This window comes from Sturnira hondurensis, unplaced genomic scaffold, assembly GCF_014824575.4.
Source record: "Sturnira hondurensis isolate 20B ecotype Veracruz unplaced genomic scaffold, ASM1482457v3 Scaffold0021354, whole genome shotgun sequence".
Classification (NCBI taxonomy): Eukaryota; Metazoa; Chordata; class Mammalia; order Chiroptera; family Phyllostomidae; genus Sturnira; species Sturnira hondurensis.
This window is the reverse complement of record NW_028093985.1, coordinates 1,333,003-1,357,887: the sequence shown is the minus strand read 5'-3', so window position 1 is coordinate 1,357,887 and position 24,885 is coordinate 1,333,003. Positions and strand designations below refer to the sequence as shown.

The 24,885-nt window shown below is 34.9% G+C and overlaps 1 protein-coding gene and 1 pseudogene across 5 annotated transcripts in view; both read right to left on the bottom strand.

Moving 5' to 3' along the window:
• Nucleotides 1-24,885, bottom strand: part of FCHO2 (FCH and mu domain containing endocytic adaptor 2) — a 116,971-nt gene that overhangs the window by 66,606 nt on the left and 25,480 nt on the right. For all 5 annotated transcript variants that reach the window (XM_037032450.1, XM_037032451.1, XM_037032452.1 and 2 more), the window contains 4 exons: nt 15,960-16,034; nt 12,806-12,947; nt 12,565-12,717; nt 3,543-3,647 (listed from right to left, as the gene is read on the bottom strand). In XM_037032450.1, coding sequence (XP_036888345.1) covers nt 3,543-3,647; nt 12,565-12,717; nt 12,806-12,947; nt 15,960-16,034 — 475 coding nt within the window. The remainder of the gene's footprint in view (nt 1-3,542; nt 3,648-12,564; nt 12,718-12,805; nt 12,948-15,959; nt 16,035-24,885) is intronic.
• Nucleotides 10,313-12,412, bottom strand: LOC118977314 (Golgi SNAP receptor complex member 1-like; annotated as a pseudogene).

Here is a 24,885-nt window from a genome sequence, read left to right as displayed (position 1 = left end):
AAACAAAAGTGGAGATGTAGAATAATTCTTTTCACTTCTAAACAACACAAGTTAAAGACTGCCGTCTATTAACAAACAATAGTTAATCTGTTCTGCGAGGGTACGTGTGTGGGGGAAGGAGATGGGGACTGAGAGAGAGAGAACCAAACACATTAGCACAGATACCATCATCTTTATTTAAAAGCAATATGGTTAATTATACATCTCATCAAATAAATTAATGTTCCCATCTTGGATATGGCAGGATAAACAAAACACCAATTTAGAAAACAAATGTCATGAGGAAGCAGAAGAGAAAGATAAAAGGAGGAAAAAATGAATGCTTAAAATTCTTGAAGAATACTTTTATAAATATAAACAAAAACCCCAAGTCTAGCAAATTCTAATTCCTGTTTCTCCAAAATAAATAATGGAAAGGAAAATATTTTCATTAATAGAAACTAGTCATTTTGATGCAAAATTAACAAGTCAACAACTGCCTTATAAAAGAGTGTTGTAATGATTTAAAAAACAAAAGGGCACTTGCTGAAGTCTACAATGATCTTACCTTTTTATCTCACTAGGATTGGAGCCTCAATTTAACACAACTAAGTATAAACCTTTCTTGAAATATTATCATTTCCCAGCTGCCATGTCATTGTATTTCCCAGTTTTCTTCTTTCTCTGGCTTCTCCTACTTAGGTTTCAGCATCTCTTCTACTAACCCAGCAGTGGGGAATCTCTCAGATTCTTGTGGCTTTCTTCCCCACACTCTGTCCAAAGGTGATGTCATTCTGGTGGCTTTGTGCGCTGGCAAGCCCCTAAGTTATACTGACCTACAATATTTTATTCAAAACCTTTGGGGCCAGGTGTTTTGGAATGCAATATTTTGGATTTTTAAAGGAAGGCAATATGGTGTTATTACCATATATTTCATAATACTACCAGCAGGATCTGCAGTGGTATCTATTTATCCAAAACAATATTTCTAAAGGAAAACATGTATTTAGTCTAAGTAATATAAATAAAGACTATAAATAGTCTCACATTAGTTTAAGTCAAGTGTTGCTGCAAAATGAGTTACAGAAAAAATCTTTTGGTTTTTGGAGTTTTGGGAATCCAGAACTGTGGGAAAGGGAATGTGAATATTATGTCAGTCCAGCCTACTTAGATCCTCCAAAACTTCCCACTCGTCTCCACTTCAGTACAGGCTATTCAAAACTGAACATCTGGTCCCAATCTGACCCCTCACACGAATAGTTCTTCATCTAGTCTTTCCCAGTCATCTCTATCCATACAGACTTAAAAGCTAGAACCTAGAAGAGCTCTTGGTCTCTCTAAAATTCTTCCATCTACTCCACTCCTGCCATTTCCAAATGCATTCACTTCTCTCCTTCTCCAAGGCCGCCACACTGGCCCTCATCCTTTTTATCTCTCTACTAACTGCATTGCAAAATGGACTCTTGACTCCTCTTTGGCCTCAGTATAACCTATTCTTCACAAAACTACCAGAATCATCTCGTAAAATGCAGACCACGTCATGTCATATGCTTGCATACTATCTTCCAGGATCTTTAAACTACTCTTAGAAGAAAACCCAAACTCTTACTTCAAAGTTGGTCCTTGCCTATCTTTTTCTTTAACCTCATGCTTTACCATCATCTCTTCTTACTTAGTGTTACTAAACTTTTTTTACTTTATTTAATGTGACAGCTCTTTTACATCTCTGGGTCTTCATACCTATGGTCCCCAATGCCTGGAATACTCTGGCCCTGGAATGAATCTCTGACTCATTCTTTAAGCCTCACTTTTAAATGTCACTTCTCCAAAAATGCCTTTCCTAACTCCCTAATCTAAATTAGGTCACTCCAAGTATTCTAGAACTCATGAAAGCCTATTCTTTTCCCTTGCAATCTATAATAATTTATAACTTTATATTTAGGTATGCATTTAATATTTGCCTCCCTCCTCTATACTCCTAGAGCAGGGAGATATTTGTTTTATTTGCACAGACACAGTATACACCCAGCATCTGGCACAGTGCCCACAACATGGTTAGTAAAGATGGATCTATGTATGCATGCTTGTATACAAGCATGCATGCCTTTTGGTTTGTGAGATCCTTTACCACTCCCAGGGAGAAGGCTCTTTAGAGTCCAAACGGTCAGATTCATAACTTCTTCTTTCACACTTACTAGTACCTACCAAGTACTGAGACCTGTTTTAAGTGCTGAGAAAATAGCAGTAAACAAATCAATCCTTGCTTTCCTGGAATGTTACATTTCCTGGAACTGACCACTTACATGGTCAGATAATGAAAAATATGGGTAATAACTAGCTGGTGTGCCTCAGCTGGCTGGAGCATCATCCCATATATCGAAAGGTTGCAGGTTCAATTCCCAGTCAGAGCACACACCTAGATTGTGTGTTCAGTCCCTGGTAGGGATGTATACGAAGGGCAACCAAACAATGTTTCTTGCATCAATGTTTCTCTTCCTCTCTCTCTCTTTTTCTCCCCTTCTCTTTAAAATCAATACAAATGTCCTCAGATGAGGATTTAAAAAAATGGGTAAAAGAACCAGTGTGTTTCACCATGTTTCTAGCCCCCTCAGACATAATAATTAAGAATAATGTTCTAAAAAGAGGTGCCTCCACCGGCCCCAGTACCAGAGTGAAGCCAATGCAGCTGACCCATGATGGACAAGTAGCATTAACAAATAAACCCTTGCTACTGAAAGCCACTCAGAGATGAAGGGTTCTTTGTCACTTCAGCATATCCAACCTATCATGACTAATACAATAAAATTCATGGTATGTTAGATAATGAAAAGGTTCTCCGAGTAAAAAAACAAAAACAAAAAATCAAGAGGGTGGAGGTAAAGTTTTAGGAATGATTCATAAAACACATCCACCTTAAACTTAGGCCCTTAATTAAAGGCTCTAAGAACATCAAATCCAATATAATTATCCCAAGCTTATGGAAGACGGACATTTTTTTATTGTTACTGACTTCTCTCACTAAAATGGAAATTCTATTAAGGTAGTGTGTTTTGACTATCTTGTTAACTGTTGTATCCTCAACATTGAGTCATTTCGAGTTTTCACCTTAACATTTGCCAATGTCCTCATTTTCCCTGATTCTCTTTAAACAGCCTCTTCTATCTGAATGATCCATTTATAAATATTGCGACTTGGTCCTCATCTCCAAAACGAAATATGTATTTTTAAAATAGCATTATTAAAACACTGAACGGGGGAGGGCAAGAATAGTATGGGAAATACAGAATCTAAAGAACTTGTGACACATGGACACAAACTAAAGGGGGGAACGGGTGGGGGGAGAGGTGTGTAGGATGGAGGAAAATGAAGGGAGGAAATAGGACAACTGTAATGGCATAATCGATAAAATATATTTAAAAAATAAAAATAAAACTAGAGATAATAAAAAACATGGAGATTGTACATTTTTAACATTTAAAAATGTTTAAAATTATAACAAAATTTATATTTAACTAGTAAACATAAATATCCTTTTGTAGATTTAAAGCCTTAAAAATACCAACCTGAGCTGTTTCTGTCATTTTCTGTTCAAAATCAGCTTTTGCTAATGCATATTTTTCCACATACAGTTTATAGGTATCTGTAGCTTTCTTAGATTTAACAGCTGCCTGTAACAAAACAAAAATATTTTGAACTACAAAATGACCTTTCTTCTTTCTTGATGTAAGTTAATAATAACAATTTAATGCATTTAAAAGATGTGGACTACACTGAAATCAATATGACAAAGTAATTTTAGTATCTTTTTTTCAAGTCCTCCTTAGTAATATTTTTTGTTATAGTCACACAATAAAGCAGAAATTAGATGCTGACCCAATAAAATGTGTTTTGGAAAGTTAAATTCTCTCCTCATTCTATAACCCAAACTAAGATCACATAACCAGATTATGATACAGTATAACTAAAATTTCAATGAACAAAAATGTGACACCATCAAAATAGGCCTGACACTACTTTCTACATGTGTAAGTTCTCCTCCCTCAGCGACACACATGTGGTTCCACTCAAAGTCTAATTAATAACTATAAAGCTAGCTCAAAAGTTGAAAATATCAGTTTTCCTTGATGTCTGTTTCCATTATCATCCAGCAAATCTATAAATTTCATTTTAATCACAACCCATTTTTTCAAGATTTCTATTTCTTAAAAATTGTTACTGCATTATTACAGTTGTAGTTCAAAGTTACTTATTCAATAAAAACTTAGCATATTAAATACCAAGCAGTGAAGAAAATGAAGATGAACTATGTAGAAATCTTTTCCTCAATGACTTCATAAAAGACAATTAACTTCTACATGAACACCAAGAAATAGGTAGAAAGTTACAAAAACACAGAAGTAAAGATATTCTGTGGAAGACAGACATTCAGGAAAGGAAAGACTGGGTATAACTTATAAATTGGCTAACAAGAAACCAGACTATTCTCAGAGGACTGATCAATCTGGACAACGAATTTGAAGAGGGAGTGATGTTGAAGTAAGAGTTTAAAGAAGATTTTTTTAAAACTATAGGATTTCAAGATTACAAAGATCTTTGTTTTCTTGACGAAGTAAAAGATGGGTCTGCTACGAGTAAAAAAGAACAGGATATGGTTGGGAGCTTCTGGAGAATGAAAAAAGTTTCAAAGCATGATTGTGGAGGATGCAACAGGTAATAACTAGATGAGTAAAAATACTGCTAAGAGCCACGAAGGATTAAGTAAAGCTGGAAAACACGGAATTTGTGTAAAGCCAATCAGAACCAATATATAATTATTTCTACCTTCAGAGTAAGAATTAGAAAGCTGGGTTTACCTGGAAGTTTGTGATCTGCAAGAATGCACAGACTCCTACTCTCTAAAAAGGTAACTATACTCATTCTAAAATATAAGTGCATATAGTATATTAAATATATATGTTCTATGCTTTCCTGCCTTCTTCAATAAAGCATACATAATGCTGCTTTATCATGTAGTATAAAGAAAACTGGTTTTGCCCTGGCTGGTGTAGCTCAGTGGATTGAGCGCGGGCCTGCGAACCACACAATCGCGGTTCGATTCCCAGTCAGGGCACATGCCTGGGTTGCAGGCCAGTTGCCGGCAGGGGACTCACAAGAGGCAACCGTACATTGATCTTTCTCTTTCCTTCCTTTCCCCTCTAAAAATAAATAAATAAAATCTTAAAAAATATTTTAAAAAAACAAACTGGTTTTGGAGACCAAAGACACAGGATTTAATTTGGCTTTGTCCTTGCACTTTACATAGTTCTGTATTCCTAAAATGGGAACACCACCACCTATGTTTTAGAGCTTTGGTGGTAATTAAATGCACTTTAGGTAAAATGCTTGGGGCAGGGTCCAGCATATAGTTTAACTGACAAAATAAAGGGTATCTGCTATTATTATGGTTTCTAAAATGAATATAATCAGGAAAATATATCATTTTGCTGTTACTATATCTAAGAGTTTTACAGAGCTCTCTAGCCCTAAAGTAAGTGGCTATAATAACTTTCTAGTCTGCTCCTAAAATTTTTTCCTTTTACTTTTTCCCCAATATCTGGCCATTTGACATTATTTTATACTACTGTTACTATACCTTCCTCTAACATCCTGGCCCTGTTCAAACACATAACAATTAAATCAGATAAATATTTAAAGTTTACTACGTACCTTCATAGGAAACCCAGATAGCCGGGTTTACTAGAATTTAATTTAAAAACAATTTTATTTTTTAAAATATTTTATTTATTTTTAGAGAGAGGGGATAGGAAGGAGAAAGAGAGGGAGAGAAACATCAATGTGTGGTTGCCTCTCATGGGTCCCCCACTGGGGACCTGGCCTGCAACCCAGGCATGTGCCCTGACTGGGAATCGAACCGGTGACCCTTTGCTTCACAGGCCCTTGCTCAATCCACTGAGCTACACCAGCCAGGGCTTAAAAACAATTTTAATGACATGGTTTACAAGGTTTCCTTTTGGATTTTTTTTTTTTAATGCCAAAAGACTTTGGTTTCTTCTTCCAGCTACCTAAAATTTTCAGGCTGTACAACCTACAATCCATGGAATGATTTTTAATAACGCAACCTAGCAAAATGATACAGTCCACCACTGGTAGTTTCTTCTTTTCTTGTTCCTCAAACTAACACCTACTCTTTTTCTTTGCTGTCTATTAAGTGCCTGCCTAATAATTTGTGTGCCAGCTATTGATAAAGACATGAGCTGTGACCATTCATAGAGATACTGCAATTTGAAAGAAACTCATGAAAATGGAAAATCCCACCAAAATACAACTATAATGACTGTGTCAATACTTTTAAAGTAACTTATTTCACGGGATCTTTCCTATTTTCTTTTCACAAGTTTTGTTTTTACATCTGTACAAAATAAGGTATCTCCCCTTTTAACCTACATTAAAACCTCTTTCTAACCACTTGTTCTGCACTATTCAATGTCTTGACTCCCCCAAAAGAAAGGTTCTCAAAAATGAGAAGATGATATGTACTTAGCTTTCAATAACCTTGATTAACATCTAGCACATAACATGACAGACACACAGAAGTGAAACATTATTCACTATTGCACACAAATGACCACTTCAAAATCAACAATCAATCAGAAAAATATTTGAATAAACTATTGAGAAAAAGCAAGAATCTAGTCTACAACCTATATATAAAACAAACTTAATTTTTATTATACTTATAAACAGAAAAAATTCAAATATTTTGCTATGATTTTTTCCAAGTAAACATATTTGTTGTGTTGTGGACAGTACAATGATCGTTTCTGATTCAAAGGAATTTATAATCTAATAGAAATAAAAGACGATTGCCCTGGCTGGTGTAGCTCAGCGGATTGAGCACGGCCTGAGAACCAAAGGATTGTGGTTCGATTCCCAGTCAGGGCACATGCCTCGGTTGTGGGCCAGGTTCCAGCAGGGGATGCATGAGAGGCAACCACACAGTTATTTCTCTCCCTCTCTCCTTCTCTTCCCCTCTAAAGATAAATAAATAAAATCTTTTAAAATTTTTTTAAAGTTTAAAAAAATAATAAAAATAAGTAAACAAAAGAGGACTGCCTGGAGGAACATTCTCCTTTTAGAACACCTATAATTTCTCTCTAGAGCAGGGGCATCAAACTCATTTTCCCTAGGGGCCACATCAACCTCATGGTTGCTTTCAAAGGGCCAAAATAATTTTAGGACTGTATAAATGTAACTATTCCTTAACTGTTAAGGAGTTAAAATTATATTCAGCCCTTTGAAGGCAACTGTGAGGCTGATGTGACCCCAGTGAAAATAAGTTTGACATCCCTGCTCTAGAATATAAAGTAATTATTTCACAACATTATTCATGATCATTAAAATTATAGGCCTTGAAGCGATGGGAGGAAGTCCCTGAAGCATCATTCCCTCTTCCTTTACTCAGTCTCTAGAATTCAAACTAGTTTTGATATTCAAATCTTTACTGAATCAAGAGAAGTAGAAATACTAATTTTAAAATTTTACACTTGATCTTAGCAAAAAGGCCAAGAAGAAATTAATTTAAAAAATTTAAACCAACATATTTTATAACTTTTCCCCCCACAACATTCTCATCATCATCTTGGTCTAGCCATTCTACTCAGCATACAACCTGACTTGTTCACTATTTCTGACTGTGAAATTACTGTCTTCATCTCAGAGGATAAGAGCCAGATTTAAAACAGAACTGTAAACAGGTAAGTCTTTTGGAACATACTTTTTGGTAACAGAAAACTGCAAATTTTATTTTTATCTTATTTGGAAGCATGAAGAAAAAGTTACCCTTTTTAAGTTCTAACTTACATTCTTTATATCAGCGGTCACTCTTCCAAGGTAAAAACATTCCAGAGTATTAAGGAAATTACATACCAACTTAAGCATCTTGGAAAACTGACAAAAGTAATACTTGCTAGTAGAAAAATAAAATTAAAAAATTTTTGTTGACTCATGAGGTGTTTTAAATGATAAAAACCCTTAAAGAAAACTAAGGTTATATGAAAGAAGTAGAGGGAGATTTAGAAGGTAATTGTACTGGAAAAATCTACATATTTTAAAATTGTGTTTTATTGATTATGCTATTACAGTTGTCCCGATTTTTTCCCCTTTGCCCCGCTCCACTCAGCACTGCCCCGCTGCTTTGGCAGTCCCTCATCACTGTTCATGTCCATGGGTCATGCATTAAGTTCTCTGGCTACTCCATTTCCTATGCTGTACCTTCCATCCCCTAGCTATTCTGTAACTACCTATGTGTACTTCTTAATCCTCTCACCTCTTCACCCATTCCCTTACAACCCCCGCTAATCTGGCAACCATAAAAATGCTCTCCATATCCATTATTCTGTCTCTGTTCTTCTTGTTTGCTTCGTTTGTTTTTTAGATTCAATTGTTGATAGGTATGTATTTATTGCCATTTTACTGTTCATAGTTTTGATCTTTTTCTTGAATAAGTCCCCTTAACATATCATATAATAATGGTTTGGTGATAGTAAACTCTTTCAGTCTTTTCTTGTCTGGGAAGCTCTTCATCTGCTTTTTGATTATAAATGGTAGCTTTGCTGAGTAGAGCAATGTTGGCTGTAGGTCCCTGCTTTTCATGACTTTTGAGTATTTCTTGCCAGTCCCTTCTGGCCTGCAAAGTTTCTTTTGAGAAGTCAGCTGACAGTGTTATGGGAACTCCCCTCCAGGTAACTAACTGCCTTTCTCTTGCTGCTTTTAAGGCTTTCTCTTTATCTTTAATCTCTATTATTTTAATTCTTGATGTCTCTTGGCATGGGCCTCCTTGCATCCACCTTGTTTGGGACTCTGTGCTTCTTGGACCTAAATGTCTATTTCCTTCACCAAATTAGGGAAGTTTTCTTTCATTACTTTTTCACATAGATTTCTAATACCTTGCTCTTTCTCTTGTTCTGGTACCCCTATGATGTGAATGCTGACCTACTGAAGTTGTCCCACAGGATGCTTACACTATCTTCACTTTTTTGGATTATTTTTTCTTCTTGTTCTGATTGGTGGGGTTTTTTGTTGTTGTTGTTGTATGTTCCAAATCATTGATTTGATTTTCAGCATCATCCACTCTACTGTTGTTTCCCTGTAAATTGTTCTTTGTTTCAGTTAGTAAATCCTTCGTTTCTGACTGGATCTTATTTATGCTGTTGAGATCCTCACTAAGTTCCTTGAGCATCCTTATAACCAGTGTTTTGAACTCCACAACTGACAGATCACTTATATCTACTTCATTTAGCTCTTTTCTGGAGTTCTGATCCATTCTTTCACTTGGGCCATGTTTCTTTGCCTCCTTAATTTGGTGGCCTCCCTGTGTTTGTTTCTGTGTATTAGATAACAGCTGCTTTGATTCCATCTTAGTAGTGTGGCCTATATAGAAAAGGCACTTGTAAATTGTGCAGGGCAGAGCCTCAGATAATTGGCAGGGCTGAACAACCCACTTCACCTCTTTGTGGCTCTGTATGTGAGGTTAGGGGGTTCAAAGAGGGGACAATACTGCTGCCTAGCTTCTGGAGGCCTGCCTGGCATTCCACCTGCTTCTGGTCATGTCACCCACCTCCCATGTGTGATTGGTGCCCTTACAGCTGTTGCTCTGGGTTTGTGTACACTGTAAGACTATGCAGGCCCTTTAACTGGCAAAAATGCAGCAGTTTCTTCTGCCACCCCAAACGCCACTGGTTTTTACAGCCAGAGGTAATGGAGGTTTGTCTTCCCAGTGCTCCAACCCTGGGCTGTGCAGTCTGGCCTGAGGCTGGGATGGCTCACTCCCAAGGTATCCCTCCTGGTTTTTATCTGCCACACATGAATATGGGGCCCACCTTCGCCACTTCCGCCACCCTGTCTCCACAACTCTACCCCTCCTATCTGTCTGGATGGATGTGTCTTCTTTAAATCCTTGGTTGTCTGGCTTCTATACATTTCAGTTTTCTGATGGTTCTGAGTGTTATTTGTTTTTGAGATCTTATTGTAATTCTTTCCATAGTTGTACAAGGAAGCAAAGTGTGTCTACCTATGCCTCCATCTTGACTGGAAGTCTTAATGTTCTTTAATGTAGGTTTATACTGACTTATCTCTTTGAACCTCAACACAAATGTTCTTGTTCAACTGTTTTATAAATTTAAATTTTATCTGGACTGAGTTCTCATTCCAACTGTTAAGTTTATTGGTGTCTTAGTATTAGATTTCTTAGCTATGCTCTAGAATTTTGGCTATTTCCTCATTTCAAATGGGAAGTTTCTCCCCACCCCACCCCCATCAGTACTGCTGGACAACTCCACAGAATACAATGTAAATGGTACCTCCTAGAATTGTGTTAGGCTCTACTCCTTATGCTTACCCGTTCTGATTTAGCAGTTTTCAGGTTATCTCCTGCCAGTCCCCTAAGGCCCTAGTTTAGCATCAGTCTTACAAAAGTAGTGTTTAATTACTTACCCTGAAAAATATTGGGGATATAACCAAAATACTCATGAACTGGTTCCTTGGCTTGACTGATTCACATTCAGAATTATATCCCTCAAACCCCAACTTCTAATAAAGCTTTAGCCCTAATCAGCAACCCAAGAACCTATTTCCTTCTCTACCTTTAGCTTTATACAGTGAGCAGGGCTCCTTTTGATTATCTTTTTTTTTTCCCCTTAGTGTTTTGTTCTTAAAACTTAAAACAGATGAAGTATGTGTTAGAAAAAATACAGAAAAACTGTGGCTTCAGCTCAACCTGACAGTGTCAAAGAGTCCATCACTATCAGTCTTCAAATAATCCTGCTGTTCAGGCTAATTATCAAAAACAGTCCGCTTCTCCTCCTTTCCAGATCTGGGCCTGAAAGTGGTACTTGTCAATAGTTCCTAGACCTGTCCCATCAATGGAAAGTATATTGCAGCAATAGGATGGAACAGACATCACCCCACCCAGGATTAGTGAGTCTAACCTCTTCCTAAAGTTGACTCATGGGATCAGGCTGTTCACAGAAGGAAAACCATTGGCCAGTGTTCACTTTGCTCTGAATCGATTTCAACATTCCTCTCGGTAAACTCTTATTTTCTTTTGTTGCCATAGCAATGCTTATTGCCTCTTCTACTACAAGATCTGAGTTTCAAAGGTGCTCATATTCTTTTAAAAATAGTTCAGTTCTTCTGTTGTTTAGTCCAGACCCACTTTTATATGATTCAATATCCTTTTGTACTGATCCCATGTGATACTCCCTTTCCTGTATTTCCATACAGTTTGCTTTGGTTTTATAGAATTCATGTGCATAGTCCTGCAGTATAAGTCTGTCACTGTAACATATGCATCAGGGCTGCACTCAAGGAGGGAACACCCACCCTGTGGATAAATTCTGCCATTTTTTCACTTCCTCCTGTAAGCCTTGCCAAAAGCTGTTGAACCTCAATTGCAATTTAAAAGGGGTATTGTGTCAAGAGCTTTACCTGTTGTGTCTTCCAACTCAGCACTAGTTTCAGATCAAGTTTATTTTCCAGCTGTCCAGCCTATTTCTTGGTATCTTCCCAGTAATTGCTTGTCCTTGCTAATATCTTAAGTATGGAATATGCAGTCCACTTTACCACACAAAAGCCAAAATCCACTGCCTAACTTAGGACTTTGAGTCCTACAAGTCTGTACAATCAACCTCTACATGCCACTTCAGGTTTCTGTTCTATTTCTGGTTTACAAAGGTAGCATTCTTTTTTGGACCTCGTTATCTGTTGTTTTTCCTTCTTATATTTCATTCATAATTGCTATGTCTAGAATGGGAGGTGTTTTTAAACTGCGAACTTATGACGCATCATTTCTCTCCCCCTCCCAATTTTTATTTATTGCACCAAAATTAAAGGAACTATATTACACTGAATTCCATCAACTGTTTCGATTTTTCTATGTTCTCTTTTTGTTTCTGCTCATGCACGAACACTTTCATGATTATGATCAATGTAATATGGTTACAATTTGGTTTTTATTTTTTTATTGGATATTTCAAATGCTTTACAAAGTTTTCAAAATTATCACTCCCTACAGCTCATTCCTAAGAGAAACTATACCACATCAAACAAATGAATGGTTAAGCTGTTTTGAAAGGGGGGAAAAACCTACTTTCAATTAAAATGCAAGTGGGGAAAGGGTTGTGGTTTACCACAGTACTACAGAAATGTGCCCAAAGTCAGCAATAAATTGACCACAACCTATATTTAAAGCTTATCTTCAACTATCTATACCTTTGTAAATACACCAAAGTCTTTCTTCAAAAATGTTTTACCTCATTGTTAAATCTTATTCCAAGCAGTATCTCAATTATATTATAAATATGTCCTGTAATGTGTCGTTGAAAAAAGAAATCATTCCTCTTTACGTATATGCTAATTTACTTACCATATACAACATATTTTACAAACCTACTTCTGTTTCACTCAGGTAGGTCACTAACACTCAGAGGTACAGTGTAATCTCAACATGAGATCATCCGTGAGTGAAGATTAATGCACTCGTATTCAACAGTGCTTTGAAACCATAGAGGAATATTTTATTATAATTACCTTTTCTATTTCTCTTTGTGTAGCTCCTTCCTTTTTCAAACGTTCTTGTTCTACACACTTGGCATTGTAATTTTCCTTGGATTTCTGGAGGGCCTGAGTTATGCTCTGAATGGTTTGAACAGCTTCCAGAGTTCCTGCAACTTCTTCTTTCGTCTGTTTCATGTGAAATGATTCATCAAAAACAATCAAACTATAAGACACTCAATATTTGACCAATCAATCTTTTAACAAAAAGTGATACCTTTTTATGTGACTTTACTTGTTCTTCTCCATACTTCTGAACTTCCTTAATTAATTCTTGTAATTTTCTAACAAGATCCAAATGACAATTAGCTAATTTCTCTGTAGATGTTTTGAACACATCCCACACTGGTGCAAATGTTCTAAGGGAAAGAAAACATGAAAACAATTTACTTATAAAAAAGTTTAAGGCTCCAAAATAGAACCAGTGGAATTAATATATTCAGCCACTTTAAATAGGCAAAAGATGAAATTAAAATATATTAAAAATTAAATGACTAATAGACTGACCTTACTTCTTAAATCCCTGGATAATAATGAAATAAAATATTTCTGGACCTCAGACATACAGAAATAGGCTAACTACTTATCACACCTCTGGCCATGGCCTTCACTTAAATTATATTATTTTCTGAGTTGATTTGGCTATTCAGACTTGTATCAGAAGCATTTCTAATCACTGTCTTCATTCAAAACGCTTCATCAATAATAAAAGTTTTAATTTTAAAACTGTTATCTAAAACCTTTGGAGGCATTATAATTTTATCTAACTGAGTACTTCGACAAACGCTAAGAGCATCCCCTTTCTGCTACACGGAATAGGATGCATGACATACTTTCCTACCACCTTTTCTCAATATTGAGAATTTATTATTTTCTGCAGGTTCAACTACTTCCAAGAATTACTTGCTATACTGTAATAGTTTCAGATAGTAAAGGATGCCAATGATTAATATAAACTAATCTGGTCAATAGAGAACAATCTAAGAATAATTTTATCCAATGCTTTCCTCAGATACTTCCTAAAATATGTTCAACAGCACTTGCTTTGTTACGTGACAAAACTTCTAACAGAAAACAAAACAAATAGCAGCAATAATCTTTAAATCAGAAGGACAGAGAAATCACTTAGACTAATATGTACTCTATGCCAATTATTCCATTTCCTACCCAGTAGGTAAAGCTAACAATGCTCATTTTAAGCAACAGTAAATATAAAGAGGATTTTAAAAATACTTAGGACTGTCCTGATTAGATCTCACTTCACACTTTGAAATCTCTCATCAGCACTAAATCTGGCACACAGTTAGATGGAAACTTTTGAAAGAAAAAGGACACCTAAAATGTATCCACTTGCTATAGCACTAAGTGATGTACAGACTTGTATCTCACTTCATGTAAACCTGATACATGATAGTCTAGACTTCATAAGGCAGATAAGACAGGAGTGTCCCTTTACTTTACACCAAAGGATTCTTTACAGTGAAAAGCGGTTCAACATAAAATTTCTTTAAAGATAGGTTTAAAGAATTTCAAATATCATTTCACTTACAAAAGTTTAATACACACAACTTTTTTATAGTCAAGTAATACACATGTATGTATAATAAATACATGTTTATTAAGAAAACAGACAAATTCAAAATATATTTAAATGCAACCAAATACATAAAGATAAAATTCAAATTCTTGCCTAAATATGCAGCAGTAAACAAAAACCATTAATATTTAAAATCGTTGTGCTCTTGAGATGACATTAACACACAATAATAAAACATCACCTATTATTTATGAAAAGCACACATTCCAAAGACAGAAATGCTTTCAGTAACTTTACTATCAGGAAACACAGCTAAAGTCAATTTGTGTTTTTTCTATCTCCCATTTGGTGATTAAAAATGGGTTAGAATTTCCTATAATACACCATGGCCAGCGCTGATTGGTGTGGCTTGGTTGGTTGGGCATCACCTGGCAAAGCAAAGAAGGTCGCTGGTTGGATCCCTGGTCAGGGCACATGCATGGGTTGCTGGCCTTGTGAGGGGCAACTGATTGATGTTTTCCCTCACATGTAGATGTTTTTCTCCCTCTCTTTCTCCCTCTTTCCCCTCTCTCTAAAAATAAATAAATAAAATCTTTTTTTGTAGTTACTTTCTGAGCCTTCCACTGTGGTTAATAAAGAAGAAATTATGTTTTAGAAGAGATATGTTTAAATAGAGGGCCCAGAAATAGAAGGGCACCAGAAAAGCGAGGCAAGAAATGAAAAAAATAATAATGAAGTTATACCGAGAGAGTAGAAGGGAAAGAACTGGAGGAGGACTGAGAGAAAAGAAACAAGAACTAACTAACTACCAGTCCCTGATCTCCTCATCAGAAAAAGCCGATAGCTGCCCATCCTTCCCAGCCAGTGTACGTGGTCACAAAAGGTTCTGTTAGCTGTGGCTGTCAGCACTTACACAACGGACAGTGTCACTACTCTGCAAATGAACTGAGAGTCCAATTCCTTTTTATCTCATCGTAAAGCAGAGAGACTTTTATTTAAACTCACTCAGCGACACTAGAGAATACTTTCATAAAGTCATTCTTAAACAGTTTTTGAATCAAAAAACCATGGCGATCTGATAGCTGGTATAGACCCTCTTTATTAGAAATGAGTTATAACACATACACAAAATTTCACAAAATTGCAGGGGATTTATCAGAAACCCGTAAGAAAATGAATCTTTTACTAAATATCACTTTAAAAACCTTTATGTGTTAGACAAATTATTTTCACACCTGAGCTAAAATAGAACCTCTCCCTCAAATTTTAGATAATTAAATCAGATTAAGTATTCCTTCCATAGTTGTTACGGTTCAAATTATGTAATTATCCTTCCCAGAGTTGTTATGGCTACAAGCAAATCTCACTTTAAATATATTCTTATTAGTATTTATTTTCCAAAGAGTACATTTCTTCAACACAAACTCTTTAAAGATTTAATGATAGTCTATAAAAATCATGAGGCATTTTAAATGCATTTTAACATTTCAATATTTTGAGTTTTTAAAGATCATTGTTCAGCAGTATTGAAATTAACCTACAGAAAATTAGAATAGCATGCATTACACATATTTATAATCTCCAAATTACACTACTGAATGACTATGCTATTTAATAAAGGGGAAAAAATAAGCTTCACATGTTCTGACTGCATTAAGTGATTCAGCAAGTTGAATTACATTTTCAACCAAAAACATAGTCACAGATACATAAGTACATTATTACATATTTTACATTTATGAATTATTATACCCTCAATAAAACCTAATATTCTGAACAACTTTGCCTAAATTAACACTGAAAAAAAAAAGTTCACCCAAAGAAATGAACTCACCCAAGTTGTGAATAATTGCTCGCAGATTTTGCTAGTTTTGTCATTGACCTGGAGTACGCCTCTTCTATTGTAGCTCTGTTAAATAAAATTTCCTTGTTATAGTATCTCTTGTTTAATAACCAAACACATAGGAAAGTTATGAAAATACAAGAAAAACTGTAGAAACAAAAAGATAACTCCAATTACACATTAAAGTAGGTATATTGCTCATGAATTTCTGGCCTATCTTTAGATGTTTTTTGTGCACATCTACTTAAAGAACTAGTCTGGTATAGAACTAAAATAATTTACATCACCAAAAAACTTAAATGAAGTCACCGCTCTTTTTATCTTTAGTACCAAAAATTACTTAAACAGAAAACAAGAGTGCTACTTCTTGTATGCTTGCTCTCTCTATAAACTGATTCAGTGAAAAGTCATTTATTTTTAACACTTAGTATATACCATATAGCTTAATTATTCTTCAGCATTGTGATTTCATTATTACACACATTTAATTAATAGAACAAGAGATTGGTAAGAGTCTTTTGTATAATACTAAATATAAATTATTAGCAAGTCTGAATTCCTGAACTTCAGGGCTTAATGTATTTTGTGATTATATCTAAAATAATAATAAACATTTCACACTAAAATGCTGTTTCTTATATAACTACTATTTACCTTATAGGATTTCAGGCTTTAAAAGAAATATCAACCAAAGTCGTTAAGTATGGGATAAAAAAATTTTCCTGTAAACACATAACATATAAAAGATGAGGCTATCCTGGCCTTCTTCCTACTATAAAACTTAAGTTCTATCTTACCGCTCCTTCACTACCTTGTCGTTTCTCAATCTGCACAACCCTTACCAGTATAACAGTTCACAACCACCAATGCCCTTCCATTTACTTTGATAAGTTCAACAAACTTACTACTTTTAATATCCAAATCCAGATCTCCACACGGCTCTTGGTTTGTCTAATATCTAAATGCCTCAAGCACAACTCTACTTAGATTCCTTAATCACCTCAAACTCAGATTATCTCCAAAACTGGAGTTATAAACCAAGCTAAACCAGGTTTATCTCCAAATTCTACTCCCCCATATCTATAATCCACTCTCTAACAAAAAGAAACCATTAAGAGGATACCCACTCAATTGCTGGCATTGTGACCTTTTTCTGCTCCTTTAAATTTTTTCGTCTTTTTAGTATACTACATTACAAAAGTAGTATTGGATCTACAAAGTTAATATGGGAATATTAATACCTCAATGGATAAGTTTTTTAATGGCAAGAAAAAAAGGGATTCAATTTCCAGTAATAGTGACCTGACAGAAAAACCTCCCAATGAGGAAAACTAGAAAAACAGTGGGGGGAGAGGGGTGTGTGACTAAAAGGCATCTGAGAACTAAAGAGGCAGTTAAGAATCAGTAGGCCAAGATCCCAGAGAATGTCCAGAGAAGTGAGTCAGCTATGTAGGGCAGCTTTTCCCTTGGGGGCATGGAGAAGAGGCAGCTAAGACTGAGAAGTGGAGCATAGCTTTTCACAGCCTCTCAGGGTAAGGGAGACAGAATCATAGATTCAGGCCTGCCAAAGGTTTTTAGAAGCATGGGAAATTCCATGCCCTTTAAAGTTGAAACTCCAAGGGTAAGGATGAACAATAAATAGGCAAACCTTCAAAGGGACTGCAACCCATCTCTTTTCAAATCCTGATACTGTATTCTACATGGATATTTTATATACATTCATACAGCCACCAGGCACATGAGGAGAGAAGACACAATGAACAAAAACCAACAGGAACAACTGAGCAATGTTCCAAAAGCTGAGATTATAAAACCTAGACCTTATGAGTTTATGTATTATGTTCAAGGAGATGATAGATTAAATCAAGAATTTCTTAAGAGAACTAGAAATCATTTTTTAAAGTGGAGGACAACACAGGAAATTTGAAAAAAATACAAATTCTATACCTGAAAAACACAAAAGTTAGTATCTCAATGGATGAGGTTTACCAGCAGACTGAATACACTGCAGTGAGAATTAGTAAAGTAGAAAAGAGATGGGAAGAATCTCCTGGAATAAAGCTCAGAGAGACAAAGCATGGAAAAGAGAAGAGAAATAAAGGACTAAGGGCAAAGCAAAAAATTCTAAAATATATGTAAAAAGAAAACAAGTGGGTCGGAAAAACTAACAGATAAAAATGGAGTATTTTCCAAAATTGACAAAAGATATCAAACTAGAAATCCAAGTAGCCCAACAAACCTTAAGAGGATAAATAACAAGATATCTACACCTAGTCATACCATATCATACCATAGTAAATCTGCTGAAAATCAAAGACATTACCACAAACTGCAAAACTACAAAACTCTTAGAAAATAACACAAGAGAAAACCTAGCAGATGTTGGGTATAGTGGTGTCTTTTAGATAAAATGCCAAAGACCCTACCTTCAAAACAAATCATTCTTAAGCTAGACTTCATTAAAATGTAAATTTCTACTCAGTGAAAGAAAATGTCAAGAAAATGAGAAGATAAGTCAGTGACTGAGAGAAGCTATTTGCAAAAGACACACCTGAAAAAAGAACTGTTACCCCAAATATACAAAGAATTCTTAAAACTCAACAATAAGAAAACAGCTTAATGCTCCCCCCGTTCGAAGAAGGAACTCTTACCTTTTGTGACAACATGAGTGGACCTGGAAATTATTATGGTAAGTGCAATTCAAACACAGAAAGACAAATACCATATGATTTCACTTATATGTGGAATCTAATGAACAAAATATACTTGACGAAAAAAACAGAAACAGAGGCATGGATACATGGAACACACTGACAGATGTCAGGGGTGGGGGAGGAGAGATGGAGTAAGAGGATGAAAGAAAGGGAAGGGATTAGCTAAAGAACATATATGCACTACCCACAGACACACACACCAGTGTGGTGATGGTTAGAGGGAGAGGGGGCCAGGGCTGAGTGGCGGAGGTGGACAAAGTGAGAGGGAGGAAGGGGACGCCTGTAATAATGTCAACAATAAAAATACAGTTAAAAAATAAAAATAAAAATTTTAAAAAGAAAACAGACTAATTTTTAAAAAATGAACCAAAGACCTTAACAGACACCTCTCCCAAAACGATAAATGGATGGCAATGTACCATACTAAAAGATGTTCCACATCATATGTCATCAGGAAAATGTGAATTAAAATAACGAAATACCATTATATACTTATTAAAATGGCTAAAGTTTGAAATCCTGACAACACCAAATACTGTCAAGGATGCGGAACAAAAATAACTCTCATTCATTACTGGTGGGCATTCAAAATGATACAGCCACTATGGAAGGTAGTTTGGCAGTTTCCTACAATACTAAACATACACTTAACCCAAGCAATTGTGTTCCTGGGCATCTACCCAAAGGAGCTGAAAACTTATATCCACACAACAACCTACACATGGATGTTTATAGCAGCTTTATCCACAACTGTCAAAACTTAGAAACAACCAAGATGTCCTTCATTAGGTGAATAAATAAACTGTAGTAAATTCACACAATAGGAGCTTTTCTAAGCCAGAAAAGACATGGAAGAACCTTACATACATATTACTAAGTAAAAAAAAAAAAAAACAACCTAAAAAGGCTATGACATAATGTATGATTCCAACTATATGATATTCTGGAAAAGGCAAAACTATGGAAACAATAAAATAGGGCACAGAGGATTCTCAGCACAGTCAAAATACTCTGCATTACATTATAATGACAGATACATGTCATCACACATTTGTCCAACAGTAGGATACACAATATTAAGAGTGAACCCCAAGGGAAACTCTGGTCTTTGGTAATTATGACATGTCAATAAAGGTTCATCCTTGGTTAAAAAAAATACCATTCTGGTTTGTGATGATGATAATGGAGGAGGCTATGTATGCATGGGGGTGGGGGCATACAGGAAATCTCTGTATCTTCCTCTCAATTTTGCTGCAAACATAAAAGTACTCTAAAAAAAGAGTGTTAGTGTTTTTTTAAATCTACCAAATGAAATTCTATACCCAGCAAAAAAATAAATGAAAGTAAAGCCCTAATGAAATCATGGATTTAGGTGATGATGATCAATGGCCATTATCACAAAACAGACACAAGCACATTTTATATGCCTCCTATGGCAGTACACACCACCACCTAGTAAGTATTCTTGTCCAAACACAGAACTGACTGTGATCTGATTCACACTGCTAGATTTTAAGTGACAATTTAGGAGTAGTATAGAGGTAAAGGAAAATGCTGAATAGAAGTACAAATGTACAATTAGTATATTCCAGGATGTAGGACCCTCTACAGAACAAATAATCTGGCTTCCTCAACAAAAACAAAAGTTAAAGATCAGCTAGAGAGATCTACGGATTAAGAGATTCAAAAATCATCCCAAGCAAATAGAATGTGTAAGTCTTGCTGGGATCTGTACTGAAGGAAATCAACTACATGTACTCTGTGTATGTATGACAATCAAGGAAAATTGAGCACTGACTAGGTACCTGGTGACACTAAGGAACTAATACATATTTTTAACATGTTATGGCAACGTTTTTTTCAACAAGGCCTTACTTCCTACAGATACATGTGAAATGCTAATGGACAAAATGTAATTTTTCTGAATCCAAGATTTGTTTTGTAACAATTCAATAACAGTGATATGGATAGAGGGAACAAGACTGGCCAGGACTTGGTAACTGCTGAACCTCAGTGCTTGCAACATAGGGGTTCATTATATTAAATTCATAACTCTTGTATGAAATTTATATATGTTTGACATTGTCCATAAAAGCATAATAAAAACTTTTCTAAATGAAAATAAAGATATGGTCAAACTAACAAAAACTGAGAATTCATCACCAGCAAATCCACATTACAGAGAATATAAAACAGATGTTTTTAAAACAGAAGAAAAATAATTCAGGACAATGTATCAGGAAAAAAGTAAAAAAAAATTTTTTAAGATTTTATTTATTTATCTTTAGAGAGGAAGGGAAGGAGAGAAATATCAATGTATGGTTGCCTCTCGTGAGTCTCCTGCTGGGAACTGGCCTGCAACCCAGGCATGTGCCCTGACTGGGAATCGAACCGCGATCGTGTGGTTCGCAGGGCCGCGCTCAATCCACTGAGCTACACCAGCCAGGGCAAAAGTAAATAATTTTAATAAATTTAAATAATGACTATACAAAAATACTAGGAACATAGAAGAATAAAATACATAACCTGAAAACAAATCAGCTGGATATTAGAATATTTTTTAAATTATCATTAATTTTGATAGATGAATAATATTTCAGTCCTTAGCTGTTATAGATACTACATATGTAAGTATTTATAGACATAATAATTTCATGCCACAGAACTGCTTTAAACAAGACTGGCAAATATTAATAACTGTTGAAACTATAGTTCATTACTTGGTGGTTTATAACACATTCTCTATTTGTGACCAAATTTCAAATTTTCCATAATAAAGTTAAAGAAATACAAACCAAAAATGTCATGGAAGTATATATTTCCATAATAAAAAAGGGTTTTTTTTTAAATGAAAAACATTTAATTAGCATAGTAAAAAGTTATATACATACATGAAAATGGCATATAAGGTACATGTTAGGTGGTAGTGTTATAAGCTTCCTGTATTTGCAGGAACAGGGCAAAAATACTATTTATAATTAGATGTTAACAGGTCAAGGAAGTATGTTATATAATCTCTAGGATAACCACTAAGAGAACAGTAGAGAAGGGTTATTACTTCTAAGCTAAGAAAACAGAATTTTTTTTTAAAAGGCCAAAAGGCAAGAAAGAGGAGGAAAAAATATAAGCAAATTGGAAATACAAAACGAATACTAAAATAGTGCAGGGGCTGGCAAACTACAGCACCATCAGCCATATCTGGCCCATTGCTTTTTTTTATAAATAAAATTTTATTAAAACACAGCTATGTTCATTTGTTTACTCCTTGACTATGGCTGCTTTTGTACTAAAAGAATACAGCTGAATAGCTGTAACAGAAATCAGATGGCATACAAAACCTAAAATATGTATTTTCTGGACCTATACAAAAAAAGTTTGACAACTGAGACAATATATTTGAAACCAAATAATCTGTAGTTATAACCAAATGTAATTAACTAAATACCCCAATTAAAAGATACAGAGTGCCACCTTAGCCCCTCCCTGACTGCTGCTGATCAGTGAGGTGGGCATTGTCCCACAAATTGACAGGTCATGGGTTTGATTCCTGGACAGGGCACACACCTGGGTTGTGGGCCAGGTCCTCATTTCAGGGCATGCAAGAGGCAAGAGATCAATGTTTCTTTCCCTCTCTTGCTCCCTACATTCCCCTCTCTTTAAAAATATATAAGTAAAATCTTAAAAAAAAAAAAAAAAACCACTGTCACCCTGACTGGTGTGGTGGAAAGGTTGCTGGTTTGATTACCTCTATTCCCAGTCAGGGCACTTGCTTGGGTTGCAGGTTAAGGTCCCAGGTTGGGGCACATAACAGAGGCAACTGATTAATGTTTCTCTCCCTATCTTTCTTTTTCCCTCCCTTACCATCTCTCTAAAATAAATAAATAAATCTATAAAAAAAGATAAAGATTTGTCAAAGTGGCTTTAAAAATAAGAAAGAAGCACATTTAAACCACAAGGACACAGCAAAGAAAAAAATATACCATGCAAACACTAACCCAAAGCAAACTAGTGATATTATAATAACAAAAACGTAGACTTCAATATAAAAAACACTGCAAGAAACATGAGGACACTACATAATGATAAAAATTTCCAGTTCACCTGAAGATGTAATAGCTAAATTTACATCCACTTAATAACATGACCTCAACTATACATTTAAAGCAAAAAGTGACAGAACTACATGAATAAATAAAAACCGGAATCAAAATGATTTAATACATCTCTCAAATAAACAGGTCAAATAAACAGGATAAACAGGAACTGATCAAATAAACAGGAATTTTTAAAAAACAGTAAGGATATATAAGAAATGAACAACAGAACTCAGAAACTTACCATAATAAATACATATAGAACCCTACAGCTAACAAATACAAAATACAGTTTTTCAGGTACATGCAGATATTTACCAAAATTGACTCTTTCCTAATCCATAAACTAAGGGTCAACAAATTTCAAAACACTGAAACCATACAGATTATGTTCTCCAATCACAATGCAATTAAGCTTGTAATCTTTGGTAAAAATATACTTTTAAAAATCAACACATATGGAAATTAAGAAATACACTTCTAAATTACCCACAAGGCAAGGAAGAAAGCATAATGCAACAAAATATACTCATATTAAAACTCACTATAAAAATCCTAACTCAAAATTAGGAGGTGTAACAAAAACAATGCTCAAGGGAAATTCATAGACCTATCTATGTAAGCATATAAGGAAAAAAAGGGTTGAGAATCATTAATTTAAGCATCCATCCCCAAAGTTAGAAAAATACTAGCAAATTGAACAGAAAGTCAAAGGAAATAAGGAATAGAAGTTGATGAAATAAAAAATAAATATATAATAAAAAAGAGACTCAATAAATCCCTATAAACCAATGTCAGTCCAATGAATTTAATAAAAATTTTAAAAAATTAAAAAAATACAAAAAACCAAACCCGATAGTTGATTGTTTATAAAAACTATTAAAATCAACAAATGCTAAATGAGACTGACCATGAATAAAAGAGAGAAGACACAAATAACCAATATTAGGAATGAAAAATAAGACACCTGTATAGATGTTGCAGACATTTAAGAAGTTCATTAAAAGAGATTAACTATTTGCCAATAAATTTGAAAATTTAGATGAAATTTTAAAAATCCCTTTAAAATGTATCTTACATTCTCACAGAAGAACTGGAATAGCTGAATAATCTTGTAACTATTAAAGAAGTTAAATATGTACTTTAGTACCTTCCTATGATTCCAAGCACAGATGGTTTCACCAGCATATTCTATGAAATACAAGGAAGAAACTATACTCTTTCAGAAAATTTCCCGGATAAATACAAAAACAGGGGATATTCCCCAATTCATTTTGTGAGGTCAACAAACCTTGACACCAAAACCTAACAAAGACATTCAGAGAAAGGAAATGTTCAAGGCAATCTTACACATATACACACAAAAATCCTAAATATAATCAATAGCAGCAAACTGATTCACTAATACATAAAAAGGATAATATATCTCCATCAAGTTAGGTTTTTACCAGGAATGGCAAGGTACTTTAACATTCAAAATTCAGTGTAATTCAGCCCTAACTGGTGTGGTTCAGTTGGTTGAGCATCATTCTGCAAAGCGAAAGGTCATCAGTTTGATTCCCAGTCAGGGCACATGCCTGGGTTGCGGTTTAGTCCCAGGTTGGGCGTATTCAAGAGGCAACCAATTGATGTTTCTCTCTTATCATCAATGTTTCTCTCCCTCTCCTTTTCTCTTCCTTTCCCCTCACCATAAAAATAAATAAATAAATTCTTATTAAAAAATTCAATGTAATTCATGTTAAGAAGGGGAGAAAAAAGAAAGAAAAGTAAAAAACATACTTCAATAGATACCAGAAAAGTATTTGACAGAATCTGGCATCTGATTTAAAAAGAAAACCTAAACCTTATCAAAATACTATGTAAAAAGCAATTCCATAATTTGATAAGTACTAGAAAAAATAGAATATATCACATTTAAGAGTGAAATGTGAGACTGGGAACAAGACAAGAATGCCTGCCATCCCCATTTCTATTAGGATTACACTGGAGATGTTTTTAGGCAACACAGTAAGTCAAGAAAAAGAAATAAAAGATATAAGGTTTGGAAAGGAAGAGATAAAACTGTCATTTGCACACGACAAATGTACACAAAGAAAATCCAAAGGAACC